This window comes from Bubalus bubalis, chromosome X, assembly GCF_019923935.1.
Source record: "Bubalus bubalis isolate 160015118507 breed Murrah chromosome X, NDDB_SH_1, whole genome shotgun sequence".
Taxonomy (NCBI): Eukaryota; Metazoa; Chordata; class Mammalia; order Artiodactyla; family Bovidae; genus Bubalus; species Bubalus bubalis.
This window is the reverse complement of record NC_059181.1, coordinates 10,981,427-11,007,707: the sequence shown is the minus strand read 5'-3', so window position 1 is coordinate 11,007,707 and position 26,281 is coordinate 10,981,427. Positions and strand designations below refer to the sequence as shown.

Sequence of the window (26,281 nt, the reverse complement as noted above, 5' to 3'; positions counted from 1 at the left end):
GGAAACCTGGAGTAGCACCCTAGAATAACTGCTGACTCTTCAGATGAATGACCTCTCACCTCTAGGAATCTTCTCTGTGTGAACCTCCAGAGAAATCCTATCCATGGTCTGGCAGGCACCTAACTAATTATGAGTTATGCAGCCTATCAAATTGCTAATCTCTCAAGAGCAGGACACTCATAGGCTAGCCCTGGAGTCTCTTGTCCATCTATAGCCCAACTGAAGTAAGGAATCTGCTAAGTCTCAAGTTCTTGTCAAATTTGCCAAAGAAATGAAACAGACACCCAACACCATATAGGAAAGGACTAGGTGGCTCGCCTGGGCAATTTTATTGTTTGAATATTTTCAAATCTATACTTTTGTGAGCTCCAGCAAGCCAGGCCATTTGGCTGTTCAACCTATATCCTATGCTGCTATTAAAAGTAGTTCTATAAATATTCCTAATAAGGTTAGAAGAATGATTGGGACTGGGTGAGCCCTCAAAGAACACTGATGACTCCTTACTAAAAATGAGGAGTCCTTTCTACTCTGCAAAGTGTTTCACAGTTTTGTCTCCAAAGACCCTTTGGAGAGAAGTTAATTTTGTTACGTTCACTTTACAGACAAGGGCATAGGGACACACAAAGAGCACAGTGGTAAAAAGTTTTTATGAACCCTGGGTCTCTAACACTGTTAGAATTTATATTCAAGTTGAAATATATATCAAGGCATGTACAAAAGCATGGATGATGAGAATGACTACATCCAACTGGTAAACAGCCAAGATGGAAAACAAAGGAGAAAATATAAACTCTGGTCTGCCACCTTAGAGGAGTAATTTCACCTCATCGTGCCTTCACTCCATCTAAAACACCCAACCCCAGAGGTACAGATTATCAAACTAATGACTATTTCTGTTAACTTTCACAACAGAACTGCTTCCCTTACCAGGTTTTAGAGCTACTATATAGTAACTCAGGGCAAAATTCAGCAATTGCCCTACATTATATGGCAAGTAAATTCTTATCATAGTTCTGACACAGGAGCCAAAGTCAAGTGATCTTTCCCCAGATAACACAGGAAGTTGGTGTTTATTCTAAAATACCATTATTATGGCATATAAAATGATGTTACCAGGAGCTGGGGGTAGAGGGGCAATGGAGAGTTATTGCTTAGTGAGTACTCAGTTTCTGTTTGGGATGAAGAAAAAGTTCTGGAAATGGACAGAGGTGACAGTTACACAACTTTGAAAATGTACTTCATGTACTGAAATGTACGCTTAAAATGGTTAAAACAATATATTTTGTGTATATTTTACTACCATACAAAAATTTTAAGGGGGAAAATGCTTGCATGAGGAATTTCAACAGTCGTGAATGGTTAAATCACATATTAACATTTCAAGGTAGAAAATGACTCAAGCAAAAAAGTTAAAAGTTTGGAGGACAGATGAGTCTGGCGGGCTACAGTCCATAGTGTCACAAAGAGTCAGACATGACTGAAGCAACTGAGCATGCACGCGTGCACACACACTTGTGTCAATCTGAATGATTTTGAAAGCCTTTTCTATCATAATTTTTCAATCTAAACACTGGATTTAGCCACTGTAAGAGGCTTCATTGTATTGATCACTCTAATACTTTATACCTAAAAACACTTCAGACTTAAGATGATACTTAAATGATTAAAATTTAAATCACCAGTGAAGGGCAACGAGATATCTTATGCCCCCATGCATTCATTACCTGAGAAGAGCACGTCACTGACGCAGTAACTAGACAAAAATGCACGATCTTCATCTAAACGAGAAAAGCCACCAACCAAACCCAAATGTGGTACATTCTACAAGACAGAGTCATGAAATGTCATTGCTCAGAATGTCAATGTTACAAAAGACAAAGCTTACAGGAACATGACTGAGCAACTTTCACTTCACTTCACTTCAAATGATAAATTCAACTTGTGATCCTGGGTTGGATTCTGTATTAGGAAAGAACAAAAAGATTCCTACAAATAACATTTTGGGGACAAGTGATGAAACTGGAATATAGGTTTGAGACAAAGTACTGTATCAGAATCAAATTTCCTAAATATGATTAACTTATCTCCCCTTGCTATTCTCTGGAACTCTGCATTCAATTGCGTTTATCTTTCCCTTTTTCCTTTGCCTTTCACATCTCTTCTTTTCTTAGCTATTTGTAATGCCTCCTCAGATAACCATCTTGCCTTACTGCATTTCTTTTTCTTGGGGATGGTTTTGGTCACCGCCTCCTACAAAATGTTGTGAACATCCATCCACAGTTCTTTAGGCACTCTGTCTACCAGATCTAATCCTTTGAATCTTTTTGTCACCTCCACTGTATAAACATAAGGGACTTGACTTAGGTCATACCTGAATGCTCTAATGGTTTTCCCAACTTTCTTCAACTTAAGTCTGAATTTTGCAATACGGAGTTCATGATCTGAGCCACATGTAATAAGATATATTAACATTAGGAAATTCATGATACAATGCATCATCATGGAAAGGATGGAAAAGATGCATCATCATTTTTTTAGTAACCTTGCCAGAAATGTATGATCTTATTCAAAAAGATTAAAGGACATTCTGCAAAATAACTGATCATTACTCTTCAAAAGTGTCATGAAAGTTAAGATTAAGAAACTGTTACAGACTAGATGAGACAAAGGAGAAATAACAAGTAAATTCAACATGGGATCCTGGATAGTATCCTGGAATAGAAACAGACCACCAATGGAAAAACTGTTGAAATTTGAATTAAGGTCTGTAGTTTGGTTAATAATATTGTAGCAATGTTAATTTCCTTCTCTTGATATTTGTACTACAGTTATATAAAATGTTAACATTAAACAAGCAGGGAGATAAACAGAACTCTGTACTATTTTTTGCGACTTTTCTTAAAGTCATTTTTTGTAAACACATCTCTTGGGTGACTGAATATTCCTACTGGATTGAACATACATGTTAACCTCTACTCTCACTCAAAATGCCACACAATAATAATAAAAGGCTTTTTTAAAAAGAAAAAAGAATTAAACTTACAAGCCCAAGAGAAAGGGAAAGAAGAATAAAATCATAGTGGCTAGAAAACAGATGGACATACAGCGACTGCAGGAAGTGGAAACCAAAAAGGTCAATTCATAGAACAAACTCTGGGAAAGGACCCAACTCCCTCTGAGGTGGTAAAGCTCAAAGCAGAATATAACACTATTTCCAACCTAAGACAACAATATTTCAGGTAGCACTAATAAAACACAGCCAAATAAGATATAAAACTTTACCACTTATCATTTATCTTAGACTTATTAAAGGAGCTCTTTTAGATGTAGATTTTTCATTTATCACTCACATATTCATAAAAAGAAAAATGAGCAAAATTAATTGTTCAAGGTTTCCCTAAAACTTCCTCACATTCAGAATAGGACTTCTGTCAATCTTTTTGACTAAGAATGGTCAATGTCCCTACTTTTCCACAGTGCTATCCTCTGTGCCATCAATAGCATTCAGTGATGCAGTATTTCTTAAAAGAATCCAGAAAAAGAAACCGGAACCATTAGTACTCAGCTCTGAAATTATGTAAAGTGAGACTATTTTTAACTCCTTCTTCAAGTTTGCTGCTAAACACTAAGGAAGCAGCCAACGTACCACCTTTCTCGCTATCCTCATCACTATCTCCTACCCATTCAGTTCCTAAGAGTTAACAGTGCTCCACTCCAGACTCCAGTATCCTTTCCCAAGCCACCAATGCCCAGTCTGCAAGCTTTGATGCAATTTAAGATGCCACCAACTGTGAAATGTCCTAAGTTTAACTGATGAGGGAAAGGGAAACGTGTGCCTGCAAAATAAATAAAACAAATCAACAAAGTGTGGTACTGGTATAATGATAGAAATACAGATCAATGGAATAGAATGGACAATCCAAACAAAAGCACTTATCTTTATGGTCAGTCGATTTTGGACAAGGATTCCAAACCATTCCATGGGAAAAGAATGACCAAGGATAACTTTACAACAAAAGATACTAGGACAACTGGAGAGCCATATACGAAACAGTGGCACTGAACCTCTACCTCACTATATATGTATATATAAATTAACTCAAAAGGGATCAAAGATCTAAATAAAAGAGTTAAAACTGCAAAATTTTTAGAAGAAAACATAGAGATAAACCTTTATGACTTTGGTTTGGGCAATGGTTTCTTAAATAAAATACCAAAAACAGAAGTAACAAAAGCAAAAAGTAAATAAACTCATCAAAAAATTTAAATTGTATGCTTCAAAGAATAACATCAAGAAAGTAAAAAGACAACCTACAGAATGTGAGAAATGTTTAGGAAGTCACTTACCTGAGAGGAGACTTATATCTAGAATATATAAAGAACTCAGTATCTTATAAAAACAAATGATCCAATTTAAAAATGGGCAAAGGACTTAAATAGACATTTCTCTAAAGAAGATATATAGATGGCCAATAAGCTCATGATATCATCAACATCATTAGTCATTAGCAGAATACAAGTTAAAACTACAACAAAATCCCATTTCTCATCTACTAGGAGGGTTATAATCAAAAAGGCAGACAATAACAAAAGGTTAGCAAGGACGTCGGAGAAGGCAATGGCACCCCACTCCAGTACTCTTGCCTAGAAAATCCCATGGGCAGAGGAGCCTGGTAGGCTGCAGTCCATGGGGTTGCTAGAGTCCGACATGACTGAGCGACTTCACTTTCACTTTTCACTTTCATGCATTGGAGAAGGAAATGGCAACCCACTCCAGTGTTCTTGCCTGGAGAATCCCAGGGACAGGAAGCCTGGTGGGCTGCCGTCTATGGGGTTGCACAGAGTTGGACACGACTAAAGCGATGCAGCAGCAGCAGCAGCAGCAGCAAGGATGTAGAGAAATTGAAATCTTCATATATTGCTGGTGGGAATGTAAAATGGCATAGCACTTTGGGAAAGAGTTTAGCAGTTTCTCAAAAGATTGAACATAGAGTTACTGTGTGACCTAGCAATTCCACTCCTAGGTAATTAACCAAGAGAAATGAAAACATATATCTACACAAAAACGTGTACCAAAATGCTCATAACAGTAGAAATGACCTAAATGTCCATCAATTGAAGACTGGATAAATAAAATGTGGCATGTCCATACAAAAGAATATTACTGGGCCATAAAAAGTACTGGTACATACTACAACATGAACACTGAAAACAGTGGTGGCCTAGGTATACTGGGACTGGGGGTGACTGCTAGTGGTTACAGGGTTTCTTTTGGAGGTGGTAAAAATATTTTGGAAACAGGGTGTGAAGAAAAGGGAACGCTCCTAAACTGTTGGTGGGAATGTAAATTGGTGCAGCCACTATGGAGAACAGTATGGAGGTTTCCTTGAAAAACTAAAAACAGAGTTACCATATGATCCAACAATCCTACTCCTATGCATATATCCAGAAAAGGTGAAAACTCTATTTGAAAAGACACATGCACCCCAATGCTCACTGCAGCACTATTTACAATAGCCAACACAAGAAAGCAAACTAAATGTCTATCAAAAGAGGAATGGATAAAGAAGATGTGGTACATATATACAATGGAGTATTACTCAGTCATAAAAAGAATGAAATAAGGGCATTTGCAGCAACATGGATGGACCTAGAGATTTTCATACCAAATGAAGTCAGACAAATACCATATGACATCACTTATACATGGAATCTAAAAAATAATACATATGAACTTATTTACAAAATAGGAGCATGCTCAAAGACATAGAAAACAAACTTATGGCTACCAAAGGGGAAAGGGGATAGGAAAAGATAAATGAGGACTTTGGAGTTAACAGATATACACTGCTATATATAAAATAGATAGGGAATTCCTTGGCAGTCCAGTGGTTAGGACTTCATGCTTCACTGTTGAGGGCATGGGTTTAATCTCTGGTTGAGGAACTAAGATCCCACAAGCCATGCAGTGAGACAAAAAAAATAAAATATACAGATAAATAATAAGTATTTACTGTATAGCACAGGAAACTATATTCAGTAACATGTAATAATCTATAATGGAAAAAAATTTGAAAAAGTACATATATATACATACAGGTACACACACACACACATATATATAATAACTGAATTACTTTGCTATACACCTGAAACACAATATTGCAAACCAACTATTCTTCAAAAACAAAGAAAAAATTATTGAACTAGACAGTGAATATACTAAAAACTAAACTGTATACTTTAAATGGGTAAGTTGTATGGTATGCGAATTATATCTCAATAAAGCTGTTATTTAAAAAGTGGGGAAACAAGAAAAAAGGAGAAAACATAGTTTTTAAATAATTGCGCAAATGTTCCAAAGTTGATTATGTTGAGTATATTAAATTCAATAGGATGAATGTAGAAGATGTAATCTTGATCATATACAGGATTTACTAAACTAAAATAGCACAATTAGCACGGGTGATTTACTTAGGATTATTAAAGTATCAAATGTTTATATGTTGGCTGAAAGCCCAAAAGTAGAAAGCAATATAGTTGGAAGTAAATAGAGTAGGGGGAGTTACAATTACTGACCTAGTGAGGAAAACATATTAACTAATAAAGTGATAAAATTCATTAGGCTCCCAGATTTGGGAAGGGTTATGAATATCTGTTATGATAAAAACCAATATGGGTATAGAAAGAGAGTTGAAACTGAGTATATTTGAGATATGCCATAGGACATGAAACTCAGCTTGTAAAAACAGTAAAAAGTGGAAGAGAGGAACGTATAATACATACCAAAAGAGAACCTATACATAAATCCAATCTGCTTTTAGTATTCAGTACAATCTCCCATTCTAGATGTAGAAGAATATACAATAGGTGTTGCAAACTTCAGTAAATACTCTAGGTCCTATGGGCTATACAGCCTCTGTTACAACTACTCAGCCCTCCAGTCTAGGGTAGATAAGCCATGGACAATACGTACACATCAAAGTGTGATTGTGTGCTAAGGAAACTCTGTTTACAGAAACTGAAATTTGAGTTTCATATAATTTTGCAAGTGTCATGAAATATTCTTTTTACTTTTTCCCAACCCTTTAAAAAGTTACAAACCGTTCTTAGCTCATAAGTCATACAAAAAAATATAGGTGACAGGACAGATTTGGCCCACAGGCTGTGTTTGGCCATCCCCTGGCAGAAAAAAGCTTTCAGTTATCAGAAACACATCAACACACTGGTAAGCAAGAAGGAACAATCAAGTCTTCCATGGCACAGTACTTACTCACCAGAAACCAAAAAGCATACTAATAAGTATGCTGCATCTGGAAAATAGTGACAAAAACCTTTCAGAATGTTTATGGGAATTAAGTGAGTTAACACCAAAAAAAAAAGTTCTACGAGCAGTACTGGGTACCCAGCAAGCCACTTAACAACTATTTCTGATATTATCAGCAAAAAGATATTCATACTGACTCCAAGAGAAAATATTCAACACAAGGGGATAACGATTCCATTTCTGCAGTAGTACAATGTATATCAGAATTTCAGCATTAACTTTCAAGTCTAAAACTCCAAGCCATAGTATTTCTTAAGAGAGTCTAAAATTCTCAAAACTAGAGTAAAGTTTATTTCAGCACTAGAAACCTGCTATTTACATGCAAGACAAATTTCTAGAAATAAGGTGAGAGGATGACAAATGTTTGAGAGTTACCACTCTACTAAACTGCCCAAAGGATTTTTTAAAATAAAGATCAAATGTAGGGTCAAGAATTCTTCCTTGGCTACACATGAGATCAATGCTAAAACGAGCAGGGGAAACTCATGTTCATCAAAAATCTGTTCCATTTAAGAACCTGCAAGAAATAAGTTTTTGATCAACAGCTCAGAGCTCATCTAGTCCACCTGATCACTTGCTACTTTTGGGTTTATAAGAACATGGCACTTAGGAAGAACCATTTGTTGAAGAGTGAGAGAATTATACTACTTACTCCAGACTCATTCCTGTGTTGCACACCCTCTAGCACCAACAGAAAGAGAAGCCACTTCCTTTTCACCATGAGAGGTGGCTTCAATCATCATATTTACCTGACCTGTGAAAGAAGACTTATAACTCACAATTAAACAGAGCACCACCACCTGCCCTTTACAGATAAAATTACATTTTGAGACAGTAAAACAAACCAATGCTCATTTCTATTTCACAATCATAAACAATGGAATGCTGACAAAGCACCCTGCTAAACATTCACCAAACCACCTGTCACCAACATCACCCTTGAACACAAAGGGCTATTTTTATGTAGTACACTACTGAGTAGATAATATCCCATTGCCATGGCAACAAGTTTTCCAGAAGATATGTTAGCCCATAAAGAATGCAAATGAGAATGAAGCTATTTCTTTGCATTTGAGTTTACTATGCAGTATATGAGGAGGATTCTAGGTTTTTATGAGCCCTGGTTTGCTCAACAGGATCTTGTTAAGTCTGAGCAATGTATACACACACACACGCACACACACACACAGAGCTATTTGGGGATGAAGAAGAATCCCTATAGGAATCCTATCCTTCAGAAAAAAGAAAAAAGCTAATGTAACATAAAGTCATATGCCTAAACGTTATAATACACTTTCTTTTTATTTTATTTTTTAACTTTACAATATTATATTGGTTTTGCCATATATCAAAATGAATCCGCCACAGGTATACATGTGTTCCCCACTTTCTACTCCCCTGAATTAACTCCAGTCCCAGGGTGCCCTTTCCCACCATGTACAGCCAGTGTTCACAGAAACTCCCAGAGGGTCACTTCATGGCTATATGTTTCCCAGGGCCCTGAACAAGAAAAAACACTGCAATCCGTGGAAATGACTGCCCCACTCTGATCAAAAAACTCCCATATGTACACCCCCTATAGCCTCAAGGCCTCCCACGAGAAGTGGGAAGAAGCCCTCTCAGCCCTCCTAGAGGGCAGGGCTGCAGGCCCACAGGCCCACCGAACACAGGCGGCCTCTCTCACCTCAAACCAGCCATGTCCGTTTCATCTAAGGATCCAGAGTGCTGGGTTTCAGCCCAGATTGCACCCTGAGCTGGCCCTCCGTCTGTCACCCAGAGTCACCCCCAGCCCGTTGGCCCACACTCTATCCAAGAGGGGGACCTCTGTGAGCTTCTACATGCAGGCTCCCATGCTTCTGGAGAATGGCAGCCAGCAGGGGACAGAGCCGGCCACATTTATCCCTCAGCCTCCACCCCCTCACTGCCAAGGACATTCATGGCCTTCCAGACTACTGTTCATGTAGGCAAAGCACCCTTCACAGCTCCAGCAGCAACAGAGGCCAACTGCCATGGCGGCTGCTCCACGCCTCAGCGTTCCTGCTCTCAGTAAACCCCCTGGGCACACCGTGCCTGAAGGCTGCTGATGACCCCAATTTCTGATGGCTTCCTTGGCCTCAAAGTTGAACTGGCTTGGCCCTTAGACAGTCCCATGTTCTGCTTCACCCTACCACAGAAACACCTCAGAAATGGTCCAAACCGTCCTCAGACACGCATCCAGAGAATCACCCCTTCGAGCAATAACTCCCACACTTACACAGAACTGTCATGGAAACAATAGCCACTGAGAGGTCATCAGGAAACACCCTTTCCTTTTTAGTTTGCCTCTAATAAAAACAATTCCATAACACGACACTGTAAATCAACTATATTTCAATAAAATAAAATGTTTTAATAATTTAAAAATAAAAACAGACTGGTAATTCCCTGGTGGTCCAGTGGTTAGGACTCCATGATCTCACTGCCAAAGGCCTGGGTTCAATCCCTGGTCAAGGAACTAAAATCCCGCAAGATGCGCAGCATGGCAAATAAATAAATAAATAAATAAAAACAAAGACTGAATTCCAACTCAAATAAATTAATGAGTCACTTATTTGCATGACCTTGGGCAAGTTACTAAACCTCTGCACCTCTGTTTTGTTTTCTTCAAACTGGGGATGATAATATCAATCTTGTGGCTTGGAGTTAAATGACATGAGCCTCTACAAGTTATGTGTGTGCTCAGTCGTGCCCAGCTCTTTGTGACCCCATGGACTGTAGCCCACCAGGCTTCTCTGTCCATAGGACTTCCGAGGCAAGAATACTAGAGCGGGTTGCCATTTCCTTCCCCAGGAGATCTTCCTGACCCAGGGATAGAACCCACGTCTCCTGCATTGGCAGGAGGATTCTTTACTACTGCGTCACCTGGGAAGTCCTCTACAAGTTATAGGACAAGGTGAACTACATGGTGATCAGTTAATAAGTGGAAGCTGCTACCATGATTGTACATATGCAGACACCATGTATCTACAACCAGAGTAGATTCTGCCCCCTGGCAATGTCTGCAAACATTTTTGGTTGTAACAACTGGGGAAGGGATAGATGCTAGCATCTAGTGAGCAGAGCCCAGGAATGCCGCTAGACATCCTACGATACATAGGACAGTGTCACTGCAAAGGATGACCTGGCCCCACCAGTGGTGCTGAGATGGAGAAACTCTGATCTAGAACAAACAATAAATTAAAAGAAGCTAAAACATCCGTGTGCTAAATTTCATGCACTTCACTTCCACTGCCATCTCTCAGTCACAGGATGATAAAATTACCAGACTGCAGAGCGTATGCAAAGGATAGGAGTCCAAACATTTTAAAATAATTTTAAAGAGATCCTAAAGAAAAAAACAAACTCAAAAGGCTAGTACACCAAACATCTTCAGGGGCAAAAAGCTGTTTATGTATAATCACCTGTTTTTCACAAGGCTGATCCTGAACTAAGCAAGAAACAAAGAGATCATTCTATTAAATATGTTCTTTTGAAAGCATCAGGGGCAAACATTACACATTTAAGAAAACCTGCTTTTAAAAAAACAAAAACAATTCTTAATTGCTGGCATTTATGGGATTTACTTCAATTAGTCAGGAAATTAACACAGGTAAAACACTTAATTATCCCCAGGAGGCTGAACAAAGATATTTTTCTGTAAACCAAGGGCAAAGTGTTTCAAGTGAATTAAGTCAAAGCAAACATTTACTACTAGCCTAATATTAATGGCCTCTCTTGGTCCTGAATTAGATTATTAGGATAGTTGAGTCTCTCCAATCTGTAAAAATCACTGTTTCCTACAAGTCCATGTTCCAGCCAGCCTCTGAATTAGACATAATAAGAGGTAAATAAAATAGGCCAAACAGCTGTGCTCCAGAGGGGTTCTCTGGAGTGAAGCAAGACTGAGAGCACCAGACAGACAGGTCAAGAGAAGAGACGGCTCAAAGCTGGGCCTGCAGCAGTGACTTGAGAGTGAGGTCCTAGAGGAAGCAGCTGAGCATCCATTCACTCTGGGCTTCCTTCCCCCTTACAGGACAGATGGGGCACTAGAGGAGGGGGAGACCACAGAGCCTGATGGAATCTCATTCCTGACCTAGAATTGGCAGCAGTGTTGCTACCATTCTGACTTTGGAAACAATGAGCAACGAAGAACTGGAATTTCTAGACACCTCCTAATTCTTTTGCACAGGGCTTCTTAACAGTTTTTGTGCTTCGACCCCTGTGGGGAGCCTCATGGACCTCTTCTCAGAATAAACTTAAATGCATAAAAGTAAACACTTAAAATACACATGATTATTGGGAAACCCCTGATAGTTCAATGATTAGGACTTGGCACTCTCACTGACAGGGCCTGGATCTGATCTTTGGTTGAGGAATTAAGATCCCACAAGCTGAGGGGCGTGGCCAAAATAAAATAAAATACACAGGATTATAGACAAAATACACAGAACTACAGCTACCAAAATATTAAAAAGCAAGTTTGTGGTGGAAGTACATGTGTTTTTTAACACAATGATAAGATCAGCCAGCTGACTGTTTATCATCACTGAAATACCTGAAACAATTGTAATATGATTTTTAAAATTCTATCAAAGAGACAATTCAAAAAATTTCTAGAGACAAATGAAAATGAAAGCACAACAGTCCAAAACTTATGGGACACAGCAAAAGCAGTTCTAAGAGGGAAGTCCCACACCCTAGGAAACAGCTCAGTTCTGAACAACCCAGCATGACTACCTTATGGTCAGGGTCCCCTTCTTGTGACTTCTCGTGTCCTTACACGGTGGGAAAGGCTAGGGATCTCTCTGGAGTCTTTTTTATACATCCCTAATCCCATTCATGAGAGCTCCACCTTGATGGCCTAAGCACTTTTCAAAGGCCCCAGACATGTACCAAAGCAAAGAATGATATAAATACAAAATACTAGACACTTTGCCTTCAGGAAACAGGAAGTTTGAAAACACCCGCTAAGGAGCCAAACCCTCTTTTAAAAGTTACCAATCATTGCCAAAACAACTATAGGGAATTCCCTGGTTGTCCAGTGGTTAGGACTCAGCTTCCATTGCCAGGGGCCCAGGTTTGATCCCTGGTTGGTTAACTAAGATCCCTAAAGCCATATGGCACAGCATAAAAAATAAAAGATTCAAGACTTCGTCAAAACCAATTTTCTATATTCTTAAAGCAAGGCTGTTACGAGTGTGACAGTAGGACAATGTTCAAACCCATCTTGTATTTCTAGTCTTCACTTTGTTACTTCTTCAATCTCCCTATTGGTTTCCTCAACTTTACGTTAAAGACTAGCTCGATGATATGAAACCATCATGCACTCTTGCCATTTAACCATAAGTCATCAGTATTAAACCCATACATGTTTCCATATCCTATGACCACTCCCAGGTGCCCTCAAAGATAAATTCTATGAATCATATGATGTCTGAGACTTGCTTCAGGTTAAAAGAGGGGGCAAAGAACAAAAGTAGGAATGCAGATGGAATGGAATTGACCATGTATTGATGGTTGTTGAGCAGGGGTGGCAAGTGCAGAGGAGTTTAATGTATTAGTCTGTTTGCCTGAGAGTTTCATTTTTTAAAAAATGAGAGAAAAGCAAGCCTATGAAAGTCTAATCCATTAACTCAAAGGTCCTCTAACACTCTCAAGAATATAAGTGTGCTTTTTGATATCTATCAAGGCATTTTAATGTTTGTACATGTTTAGAACAGTCCCCTAATCATGAGACACTGAGACACTCTATATAAACCAAGAAAAATGCCACCTACTTTCCATAGGCATAAAGGCCTCATAAAATAATGAGTCACTGTACGAGCAAGTAATGAAGATTTTTTAAAAGGAAGCAAATGAACTGCAGCTACATGTATCAACAAGGACAAACCTCAGAAACAACGAGAGGAAAAGCAAGTTTCAGAAGGTTACACAGAGTACTATACTCCTTTTAAGTTAAAAAGCCATACAAAACAATTTATCATTTTAGTGACACGTATGTGCATATACGTATGTGTGTGTGTATACACACACATGTATGTATGTACACACTATACACACACACACACACACACAAACATGCAATAAAAGTACAAAAACTTTTCTAACATGCACACCAAATTCAGGACAATAGTAACCTCTGGGGTGAGGAGGAAGGAGAATGGGACCAGAGAAGGGGTCACAGGAAACTTTCACATTAATTAGGCTGTTTTACATTTTATGCTGAGTAGGGGGTACACGGAGAAGGCAATGGCAACCCACTCCAGTGTTCTTGCCTGGAGAATCCCAGGGACGGGGGAGCCTGGTGGGCTGCCGTCTATGGGGTTGCACAGAGTCGGACACGACTAAAGCGACTTAGCAGCAGCAGCAGCAGCAGCAGCAGGAGGTACACAGTTATTGTTGGGTAATGCTCTAGTTTTACACACCTGAAAAGTTTTTTATAAGAGTTAACAAGTTACTATTATGCAAATATCCTCCTTTTAACCAAACAATGGTTTGGCTCTGGAACTTCCTTAACCTGCGGGCATTCATTCTTAATACAAAAAAAGAACACTTTATCTGAAACAGCACATACTCTAGGTTACCGTTTTAGCTTGCTGGTCTCTATATCCCTAAAGCATATGTAACAAAGGGATATGATATAAAGATGTAAAAATAGAAAATTGTTTTATTTGCATTAAAAAATAGCTCTAACTAATAACCTAGCAACTGGAAAAAGTTCACAGGAATTTTGTCTTTTGCCTAGTTTTTTTTTTTTTTTTTAATGATTAAACAGTTGCTTCAAAGAATTTCAAGAAAACCTTTAAATATGACTTCTTCCCAAAGGTGAGTCTATGTACAGGAATTTTTAAAATATCCTCTACTTCTCATAGCTTTCCTTTACTTCTTGACTTCAATCAAAGCCACTCAAACAATCAGACATTACTTACAAGCTTTTTTCCCATTCAATGATTTCCCCTGATAATACAGAATCAACAGTATTTTACAACTATTTCCTTTAAAGCCTAAGAGTTAACTGGCAAGTCAATGAAAGACAAATACCATATGCATGATCTCAATTTTATGTGGAATATAAAAACAAACAAACAAAAAACTGGAACTCATAAAGAGAACAGTTTGGTGATTGCCAGAGATGGCAGTGGGTGAAATGGGTAAAGGTGTTCAAAAGGCACAAACTTCCAGTTATATAATAAGTAAGTCCTGGGGGTGTCAGGTACAGCACAGTGGCTATATTTGATAATGTATTGTATATTTGAAAGGTGTTGAGTGTAAATTACAAAAGTTCTCATCACAAGAAAAAACTTTTTATAACTGTGTGCTGATATCCGGATATCAGTGATCATTCAACAAAACATACAAATATTGAATCATTATCTTATATACCTGAAAATGGTATATCATATTTCAATTATATCTTAATAAAAAATACATTATCTCAAAGAAAGGAATTAACTGTCATAAAAATGAAAATCATTATGATGACTACCTGAAATATGCACAACATTCCTAAAGACTAAGACATCATCCTAAAGGATAAATATTATAACGGAGTCTATGTTGTTCAGTCACCCAGTCATGTCCGACTCTTTGCGACCCCATGGACTGCAGCACGCCAGGCCTCTCTGTCCACGGCCCCCCATCTCCCAAAGTTTGCCCAAGTTTATGTCCAGTGAATCAGTGATGCCATCCAGCCAACTCATCCTTTGACACCCTCTTCTCCTTCTGCTCTCAGAATATATGTATACAGTTTGTTAATTCATTACATCAAACAGAAAACGTGCCAGTTTCAGGTGGATACTTATGTTCCAGCTGTTATATTTTCTTACTCAAATTCTGAAAATGAAAAACATTTGCACTGCAGGAATTCCCTGATGGTCCAGTGGTTAGGACTCCAGGCTTTCACTGCCAAGGGCCCAGGTTTGATCCCTGGTCGTCAGGGAACTAATATCCCACAAGCCTCTTGGCCAAAATAAATAATATAAACCATCTGCATTGGAATGTAAGCTCCATGAGGACAGGGAGGCTGTGTTTGATTCACAGCTGAAACCTCAGCACCTAGAATAGTGCCCGATGCTCAAAAGAAACTAAAATACCTCAAATACACATCCAGTCCAAGTCTATGCATTCTAGTAAAATGCTGGCCATTCAATACAAATGAAATACTTCATAACCTGAAAAACCAATCACTCTAACACTTGTAATTCTTTGTCCTCAAGTATTTAAAACTATTTACCTGTTTCTTATTCATATTTACTTTTTGTAAGTTAAAAATTTTACTCTAACATTTTTCTAGCCCATACTAGAAACCTGTTTTAAAATAAATCAGCACCTCTTATAAAAAGACCAAAAGGCCTTTTAAAGTGGGCTATTATGACACATTAAAATATAATTCAAAACAGAAAATGAGCTTTTCTGTTCTTCACTTTGCCGACAAAGGGCCATATAGTCAAAGCTATGGTCTTTTCAAGTAGTCATGTACAGATGTGAGTGGTGGACCATAAAGAAGGCTGAACACCAGAGAACTGATGCTTTCAAATTGTGGTGCTGGAGAAGACTCTAGAGAGTCCCTTGGACAGGAAGGAGATCAAACTAGTCAATCCTAAGGGAAATCAACCCTGAATACTCAATGGAAGGACTAATGTTGAAGCTCCAATACCTTGGCCACCTGATGCAAACAACTGACTCATTGGAAAAGACCCTGATGCTAGGAAAGACTGAAGGCAAAAGGAGAAGAGGGCAGCAGAGGATGAAATGGTTGGATGGCATCACTGATGCAATAGACATGAACTTGGGCTAACTCCGGGAGATGGTGAGGGACAGGGAGGCCTGGTGTGGAGCAGTCCATGGGGTCATAAAGAGTCGGACACAACTTAGCAACTGAACAACAACATCATGACACACTAAAATACAATTCAAGATGGAAAATGAGCATATGGAAAGATCCTAAGCATCATATGTCATTAGGGAATTGCAAATTACATCAACAAGATACCACTACATACCTTCTAGAACGGTGAAACTCAACACTGACAACACCACATGCTGATGATGATGTAGAGCAAGAGGACCTCTCATTTATTCCTGGGGGAACTGCAAATAGTACAGCCACTTTGGAAGAGAGTTTGACAGTTTCTTACAAAACTAACACTCCTACCATATGAGCCAACGATCACGCTCATTGGTATTTACCCCAAGAGGTTGAAAACTTAAGTGCACACAGATGCTTATAGCAACTTTATCTATAACTGCCAACGCTTGAAAGTAACCAAGATGTCCTCCAGTATGTGAATGGATAAACTGTGGTACATCCGGACAACAGAATATTATTCAACACAAATAAGAAATGAGCCAACAAGCTATGAAAAGACACAGAGGAATCTTAAATGCATATTACTAAATGAAACAAGCCAATCTGAAAAGATTACACACTGTGATTTGAACTACATGACATTCTGGAAAAAGGCAAAACTACGGAGACAGTAAAAAGATCAGTAATTGCCATGGGTTGGGTGTAATAGCAAGGGATGAATAAGTAGGGCACAAAAGGTTTTTAGGGCACTGAAACTACTCAGTATGATACTACAATGGTGGATACGTGTCATTACACATTTGTCCAAAACCAAAGAATGCACATCACCAAGAATGAGACATAATGTAGACTATGGACTTCGGGTGATCATGATATGCCAATGCAGGTTCATCAATTATACAAAATGTATCACTCTGGTGAGGGTATTGATAATGGGTGGCTGGGTATGTGTGGAGCCAGTGTATATGGGAACTCTGTGTACCTTAACCTCAATTTTGCTGTGAACCTAAAACTGTTCTGAAAAGATAAAGTCTGTTAAAATATGTATATATATATATATATACACATATATATATACATGTGTGTGTATATATATATACACACACACGTATTTCAACTGAAAAAAATCCCTAAGATAACTCACTTACATAACAAAGTAACAGGTGTAGTGATTTATTTTTATTTCAAGGAGGAGAAAAAATAAGGTGTTTTTATAGAACATGTACTTCAGGTAAGATTTTCAATCTTCCTGGAACATTATAGTAATCTTAGTTGTATGCATATTAAAAAGAAAAAAAATCCGTTACCATAGAAACTACCAGGGCTAGTTAGTGCCTCCACAAATGGGGCAGTTATACCTGTTGGACCACTTAATTAAACTTACAAGTTCCTGTTTAACAGGGAAAGGCTAAAAACATCTTCATCTGTTTTAAAGACTGATACACTTATGGAGTAGTCAAAGTCCAGATAAACTGAGTGCTCATGCACGTACACACACCCAGACACACCACACTACACACAACCAACATGGTTAGTAAAAATTAGATGGCTGCTGGCTTTGTTTGAATCTCTTCTGATTACATTACTCTGTCCAGGATGCCTTGGATGTTCATTTTCACCTGTACAAAGAATACTGGATTACTGCACTGTGTTAGGTTGGGCTTCCCAGATGGCTCAGTGGTAAAGAACCTGCCTGCCAATACAGGAGACACTGGAGACAGGGGAGCCTGGTGGGCTACTGTCCATGGGGTCACAAAGAGTCAGACACGACTGAGCACACAGGTTAATGGGGAAGGAAGTCTTTTGTTTTGCTGGGCTGCATAAGGGAGCTCTAAAGCTCGTAGAGATTTATTACAAGCAATATTCTAGGGATGTCTCCTCTTGCCAGCATCTTTTGCAAGAAGAAGGTTTCAACTAGACATCAAAAATATAATCTCATTCATACAAAGGCACTGTGCCTTGAGTTCTTTTTAAATCTTAAACACCCTGGGTTCTAAGGAGGAAAGGTCCCTCCCCAACTCCTTAGAAGTCAATCATCATAATTCAGATTTAATATGCCTACCATCTCTTATCACACTCCATGCATTACTGACAACAAAATAAGCCTTTTAACAGATGCCCAGCTGTCACTTACTTGCTGTGTGGCCTGTCACTTATTCCTCTCTCAGTTGAGAAGTAGCAATAGCATTTAATAAATTATGCTTGGGAGTATTCTGAGGGCCTCATGTAATAGCCATGGTTCATGTTTTAAAATATTGACTTTTCCTCTACCTGGTCAAGTTCAACTGCTCAAGAGCAGAAGTCAAACCGTCTCCAAAGCAAAGACTTCTTAAGAGACAAACAGCCATGTTAAGGTCTGTGGATACTAATTATATTTTCAGAAATCTTAAATTCTGAAAAGTGAGAGATTACAGAGTGGCTAAAATTATGCTCAAACATACCGACATACGCATGCTCCAACAGTATAAAATGCAGTCTTAAATGATTTTTTTTTAATCTACAAACAATGATATTGCAAGTGAACCATAAAACCCTCAGTACTCCTTTGGAACTGGATTTTAAAATATCACTCCCCACTCTAAATATACAATTGATGTTAACTTTCAAACTGCCTCCAGCTTTTTTTTCTTTTTATTTTTTTATTGAAGGATAATTGCTTTACAGAATTTTGTTGTTTTCTGTCAAACCTGACTCCAGCTTTTAAGAAAAACTTCATTTCAGATTTGGGGCCTGGTATTAAGAACCTTATCATAACGAAGTGCTAGTAACAGCAAAACACAGACAAAGATGCTTATTGCTCCACGGAAAGCACAAAAGGAAAGCTGCATCTACTGTGCATCATCCCCCTCCTCCTCTTCCAGGTATGGAGCAGCCAAAAGGAGGTAGCTATGACACACATTACTTGGCAATTCTATTTCAAGTCCAAATAATGGTAAGATGGGAAACTACAACTGCCCTCACCGTGAATGTCTGGGAACCACGTCTAGTCCTAAATAGGAACCTTAGCTCTGCCTTGACAGATGTCCTCTTGCAGCCCTGTGTCCCGGTTCTGCAATTTGTCATTAAGCTCTTCAGTTTAACGCTAATATGCAGAAATACGTTAGTACGCAAATATACAGTAAATTCGTGTATATTACAAGTAGTATATAAAGCGGACAACATTCAGTCGTCGGCCGCCGGCCACACACACACACCCTTCAAGTTCAAATCCTGCAAGGCATCCAAGCGCCCACTCACCCAGGAGAGGGAAGTGCAGGAGCGGCAGGCAGAGGTTACTCCAGACACCAGCCAAAACAAACACTAGTTACAGAACAAGGCAAACTTTGGGTCTGGGAGGCTGCAGAGACCCCAGAAACGGCCGGGGAGAGGAGGGAGTGTCCATCTGTCTCAGCGGAGGAAGATGGGAGCGCACTCAGCACCGCTGAGCTGTGGAGGAGGCTGGTGTCCCCTGGGGAACAAGGGCGTCGCCGCCATTCTAGGCTGCGAAGCCACTCTCTGCGACCTGGCCGAGGCCTCCGGGTGCCTGTCGGCGGCCCTGTCGCCCCACCCCGCCCCCTTGTCCCTGCAGAAATGGTCCCCACAGACTCACAAGGGCAGGGGTGCGGGGACCTACCTGGTGCAGCGTCTCGGCGGGCAGCTGCGACGCCCGGAACAGGTCGGCGACCGGGCCAGCGGCTGCGGTGGCCGCGCCGGGGGCAGCCCTGGCGGCCTCGGGGGGCCCGGGACCCGGGCCCCCGCCTGAGGCGCCGGCGCAGCGCGCGAAGAGCTCGGAGTAGCACTGCTGCTCGCCCTCGCTCAGCAGCAGCGGCGGTCCAGAGCCGCAGAGCCCGCCCGCCGCCGCCTCCATGGAGCCTGAAAGGGGGACAGGCGGAGCACCGTTCCCGGCTAAGGCGCCGCCGCCTTCACCACAGCCTCCACAGCTCCGGCCTCGGCCTTGGCCGCCGCCACCACCGCCCCCACGCCCCGCAGCTGCCGCGCGACCGCTTCCTCCCGGCGCGCGCCAGCCCCGCCCCCGGGCTTGAATGTTGTGCCTCCGCCGCACGGCACATGGAGACAGGCGCGGCACGAACCTATCCCGGCCTAGGATCGCACCTTGGCCCCGCCCCCGCCCCGCCCCACTCCACCGGGCTGGGCCAGGTAACTAACTCGGCGAGCAGCCTGCTCGGCGAATGGTCACCTGCTCCGCCCGCGCTGCAGAATCCAAAGGGCCAGAGCCACAGTCATTCCGCGTCCACTCTGCGCGAGAGAAACATCTTCTCCCTACCTAGGAAGGGAAACATCTAGACCGACCTGGAGAATGGCGCTTTTCAGGGGATGGGAAAGTCTGTGGTGATTTCTCCCTAGGACGCTGGAGCAAGTGTAGTGCTCACGTCACGCTGTGCACTTCCCAGAAATGGACTAGGCACGGGATATGGACGAGGCATGGGTAATTAGGCTTCGCTTTTTCCATGACAGTCCTGAAAAGCTGGAGGGCAGAGATGTCCATAGGAACAGGGTCCCAGTGACTCCTGTAAAGTTCAAGGTGTTCAAGGTGGCGACAGGGTTAAACCACTTTTTCAGGCAAGGCTCAAACCTGGGGTTGAGCCTTAAAAAGGAATAAAATCGGTTAGTGTTAAATGTTAGAGTAATAGGAGTGAAAAGGGCCCTGGGAATAATTTGCACATGTATATGCATTAAACCTGGCTGGAAAAAATCAGTCCATGGTTTACAAATATACCTTCCACCCCAAACAGTGCTTTAAAAAATATATATTAAAAACAAAATGGGGACTTCCCTGGTGGTCCAATGGTTAAGATTCCAAGCTCCCAATGCAGTGGGTGAAAGGCCTGGGTTCCATCCCTGGTCTGGGAACTGGATCTCACATGCCACAACTAAGACCCAGCATAGCCAAATTAAAAAAAAAAAAACTCAGGCAATAGCACTAATGATAACAAATATACTTGGGTATTTTGTTCAACTAAAATAAGGACCAAGCACAGAAAGAGAGGAAAAGAAAAAAACGTAAAGTCAGGGGAAAGATGAAAAGAGAAACATAGGAAGAAAAAGAATTATGTTAATTCATAAATGATGCCCAGAGTAATATTTCCTTTTTGGAATCTGAAAAAATGAAATAGAAAATGAGGATCCCCAAAATTACTCAGATTTCCTTATACCATCTTTTGCTTCAGACTTGCCAGGAGTGAGTTAAGACAAAGGTAGGTTTGGAGAAAAGAGTACCAAAAGGATAGGTAAGTTAGGAGCAACAAAGACTTACTGACTTCAGGAATTTTCACTTCAAAAATCTCACCACCATTGTATTTTCCACAACTGTAAAACCCGCTCAATAAAACTGGAAGCTAAGATATCATGTTTATCCTTTTCTCATTTTTCCCTTTATGGTCAGGCTTCCCTGAGAATGGCCCACCATTCTAACAAAGGTGAGAAAGGGATGTATTCTCCGTGATAAACATCAAACCCCACTTTTCCCTGAGACTCCTGCAAAAAGAAATGTGAGATATAATAATCCCTAACATTAATATACTTCAGGCTACATTATCTATTTAAGCCTGAAAGTACCTCTCTGAGGTAGACTGCTTTCCCATTTTTATCCCCATTTTGCAGATGAGAAAATGGATGCAGAGATGGTATGATTTGCCCAACTGAATACTAGATTCCCAGCTGATCTTCCTTACTCAACTCAGTTTATTTATTAAGCACTGCTATGGTTTTTCCAGTAGTCATGTATGGATATGAGATTTGGACCATTAAGAAAGCTTAATGGAAGCTTTGAAGCTTCCATTTCAAAGATCTCTTTGGAGCATGGAAGAATTGATGCTTTTAATTGTGATGTTGGAGAAGACTCTTGAGAGTCCCTTGGGCTGCAAGGAGATCACACCAGTAAATCCTAAAGGAAACCAGTTCTGAATATTCATTGGAAGGCTCGATGCTGAAGCTGAAGCTCCAAAACTGTGGCCACCTGATGTGAAAAACTGACTAGCTGGAAAAGACCCTGATGCTGGGAAAGATTGAAGGCAGGAGGAGAAGGGGACACCAGAGGATGAGATGGTTGAATGGCATCACCGACTTGATGGACATGAGTTTGAGCGAGCTCTGGGAGATGGTGAAGGACAGGGAAGCCTGGCGGGCTGCAGTCCATGGGATCGCAAAGAGTTGGACACAACTGAGCGATTGAACTGACTAACTGTTAAGCACTGCAGTGATGGGGAGGAGATCTCATATCTGTGCCTATCAACCAATCAATCAACACTTATGGGTAGAATAAGAAGTATTGACTGTGTTCCTACTGGAGTACTTTGAGAGATTTAAAAAAGATATACAAGACCTGTTGCTTTCAAGGAGTCTGCCGCCTCATTGAAAAAGATAAAACTAACACAACAAATAAAAACAAATAATAAAAGACAATATATAATTAAGTTCTAAACTCTTCAGTTGCTCAGTCGTGTCCAATTCTTTGACCCCATGGACTGCAGCACACCAGGCTTGCCTGTCCATCATCAACTCCCTGTTGTCCCCTTCTCCTCCCACCTTCAATCTTTCCTAGAATCAGGGTATTTTCCAATGAGTCAGTCTTCACATCAGGTGGCCAAAGTATTGGAGTTTCAGCTTCAGCATGAGTCCTTCCAATGAACACCCAGGACCGATCTCCTTTAGAATGGACTGGTTGGATCTCCTTGCTGTCCAAGGGACTCTCAAGAGTCTTCTCCAACCCCACAGTTCAAAAGCATCAATTCTTTGGCACTCAGCTTTCTTTAGAGTCCAATTCTCACATCCATACACGACTACTGCAAAAACCATAGCTTTGATTAGACTGAACTTTGTTGGCAAAGTAATGTCTCTGCTTTTTAAAATAGGCTGTCTAGGTTGGTCATAACTTTTCTTCCATGGAGCAAGAGTCTTTTAATTTCATGGGTGCACTCATCATCTGGAGTGATTTTGGAGCCAAGAAAAATAAAGTCTGTCACTGTTTCCATTGTTTCTGCATCTATTTGCCATGAAGTGATGGGACCAGATGCCATGAACTTAGTTTTCCAAATGTTGAGTTTTCAGCCAACTTTTTCACTCTCCTCTTTCACTTTCATCAAGAGGCTTTTTAGTTCCTCTTCACTTTCTGCCATAAGGGTGGTGTCATCTGCATATCTGAGGTTATTGATATTTCTCCTGGCAATCTTGATTCCTGCTTGTGCTTCATCCAGTCCAGCATTTCTCATGACATATTCTGCATATAAGTTAAATAAGCAGGATGACAATATACAGCCTTGACATACTCCTTTCCTGATTTGGAACCAGTCTGCTGTTCCATGTCCAGTTCTAACTGTTGCTTCTTGACCTGCATACAGATTTCTCAGAAGGCAGGTCAGGTGGTCTGGTATTCCCATCTCTTGAAGAATTTTCCACAGTTTGTTGTGATCCACACAGTCAAAGGCTTTGGCATAGTCAATAAAGCAGTAGATGTTTTTTTGGTACTCTCTTGTTTTTTTGATGATCCAGCGGATGTCAGCAATTTTATCTCTGGTTCCTCTGCCTTTTCTAAATCCAGCTTGAACCTCTGGAAGTTCACGGTTTACATACTGTTGAAGCCTGGCTTGGAGAATTTTGAGCATTACTCTGCTAGTGTGTGAGATGTGTGCAATTGTGCAGTAGTTTGAGCATTCTTTGGCTTTGCCTTTCTTAGGGATTGGAATGAAAAATGAACTTGTCCAGTCCTGTGGCCATTGCTGAGTTTTCCAGATTTGCTGGCATATTGAGTGCAGCACTTTCACAGCATCATCTTTTAGGATTTGAAATAGCTCAACTGGAATTCCATCACCTCCACTAGCTTTGTTCGTAGTGATGCTTCCTAAGGCCCACTTGACTATGCGTGCCAGGATGTCTGGTTCTAGGCGAGTAATCACACCATCATGGTTATCTGGGTCATGAGGATCTTTTTTGTATAGTTCTGTGTATTCTTGCAACCTCTTCTTAATATCTTTTGCTAAACTGTGTACCCCTGTGCTAAGTGCTGTGGGAGTTTAGAGAAGAGAGAAACATATATGAGCCAGAGCTCAGCAAGGAAGTCTTGAGAAGGGGGCTTGGGATGGTTGTTGATTAATGGGTGGGGCTGGGTAGGTGAAAAGTCAGGACTGGGAGGGAGGATCACGAGAGAGGGAGGAGCCCTAGCGACTGGTGCCAAGGAAGTGAGGAGTGAGGGACTGGGGCAGGAGGGACGGGCAGCCTCTGATGCGCTGCGACCAGACTCCATGAAGGATGAGAGGCACAGCCAGAAGTGACCTAACAGCAGCAACGTTTTAACCCAGCACAAAGGAAGAAAAAAATGGCATTTTTAAAATGTTTTAATATCTAAGGAATGCCAAGTACTGTTCTTTATTTCTACAAGAGTTTTTTGAATAGAAGAACTAGTTACCAAACTTCAGATGAACACAGATAATGTAGAAACTAGAAACATTTATATCCCTTTAAGGCTGATGGTAAACAAGAATATTTTAGAAGAGAATTTCTTTGTCCTTTTGGCAGTTTTAAACTTACACACTGGTTTTGGCTCCATCAATGGCCAGAAAATTCAGAATGATAATCTATTCATGAATAGCCAAGAGATAGTCTTTAAGTTATGTTTTTTTTTCTTTCAATCCAGCATCAGTGCCTTGCATGAAGATGACAGCTTAAACTCAGAACAAGGCTCTGGCTACCTACAAGGAAAGTGTGAAAAGCTAAAGTTACTCAGTCGTGTCCTATTTGCTTTCCCATGGACTATACAGTCCATGGAATTCTCTAGGCCAGAATACTGGAGTGGGGAGCCTTTCCCTTCTCCAGGGGATCTTCCCAACCCAGAGATCAAACCCAGGTCTCCTGCATTGCAGGCGGATTCTTTCCCAGCTGAGCCACAAGGGAAAGGATTTTCTAAGGAAGGGTTTTCTAAAGCAGGGGTTGGAAAGGTAGAACCAGTTACCTGGTTTGGTATGGCTCATAAGCTAAAAATGGATTTTACTTTTGTTTTGATGCTTGAAAAAAAGCAGTGCTTTCTGGGCACTGACTAACATTTCAGGACATGAAAATTATATGAAATTCACGTTTTAGTGTCTGTAAGGAAAGTTTGATTGGAACACAGCCATGCCCATTCATTTCTGTGTTTATGATTGTTTTTGCACTACAATGGCAGAGTTGTGATGTCACCTAAAATATTTACTCTCTGGCCCTTTACAGAAAAATATTTGCTGGCTTCTGTTAAGTCTATGAAGACCTAATATTTACTTATTGTTGTTGTTTAGTCCTTGTGTTGTTGCTGTAATTGCTCAGTCATGTCTGACTCTTTGCAGCCCCATGGACTGTAGCCCACCAGGTCCTCTGTCCATGAGATTTCCCAGGCAAGAATACGGGAGTGTTGGGATGCACAAAAAAAAAAAAAGGAATACTGGAGTGGGTTGCCATTTCCTTCTTCAGGAGATCTTCTCGACCCAGGGATCAAACCTGCATCTATCTCCTGCATTGAAGGCAGATTCTGTACCGCTGAGCCACGATGGAAGCCCAATATTTACTTATACCTACAGGTGGCGAGCTTCCCTTGTGGCTCAGCTGGTAAAGAATCTGCCTGCAATGTGGGAGACCTGGGTTCAATCCCTGGGTTGGGAAGATCCCCTGGAGAAGGGAAAGCCTACCCACTCCAGTATTCTGGCCTGGAGAATTCCATGGACTGTATAGACCATGGGGTCGCAAAGAGTCGGACACAACTGAGCGACTTTCACTTTCACAGGTGGCGCAAGTGGTAAAGAACCCGCCTGCCAATGCAGGAGACATAAGAGACATGGGTTCAGTCCCTCGGTTGGGAAGATGCCCTGGAGGAAGGTATTCTTGTCTGGAGAATCCCATGGACAGAGAAGCCTGGTGGGCTACAGTCCATGGGGTTGCAAAGAGTTGGACATGACTAAAGTGACTTAGCACACAAGCACAGCCAATTTATGGGTCACCTGGGAAGAGGTGGTAGGGAATATTCTATTTGGCTTCTCTGAGCTTCAGAATTTTCTTGAGTTATATTGAGATACTTTATATTATATCTCAAAGATGGATGAACTTTAAAAAATACTTATTGAGGGATTGACCAATGCAAACACTAAGTAATCACTTGTTTGGCTGAT

At 40.7% G+C, this 26,281-nt stretch overlaps 1 protein-coding gene across 2 annotated transcripts in view; it reads right to left on the bottom strand.

Annotated features, from left to right (window-relative positions):
* The window catches only part of REPS2 (RALBP1 associated Eps domain containing 2), a 238,584-nt gene extending 218,430 nt beyond the window's left edge, over positions 1-20,154 (bottom strand). For both annotated transcript variants that reach the window (XM_025275803.2, XM_025275804.2), the window contains exon 1: positions 19,768-20,154. In XM_025275803.2, coding sequence (XP_025131588.1) covers positions 19,768-20,001 — 234 coding nt within the window. In that variant the 5' untranslated portion in view covers positions 20,002-20,154. The remainder of the gene's footprint in view (positions 1-19,767) is intronic.
* Positions 20,155-26,281: the final 6,127 nt, after the last annotated feature.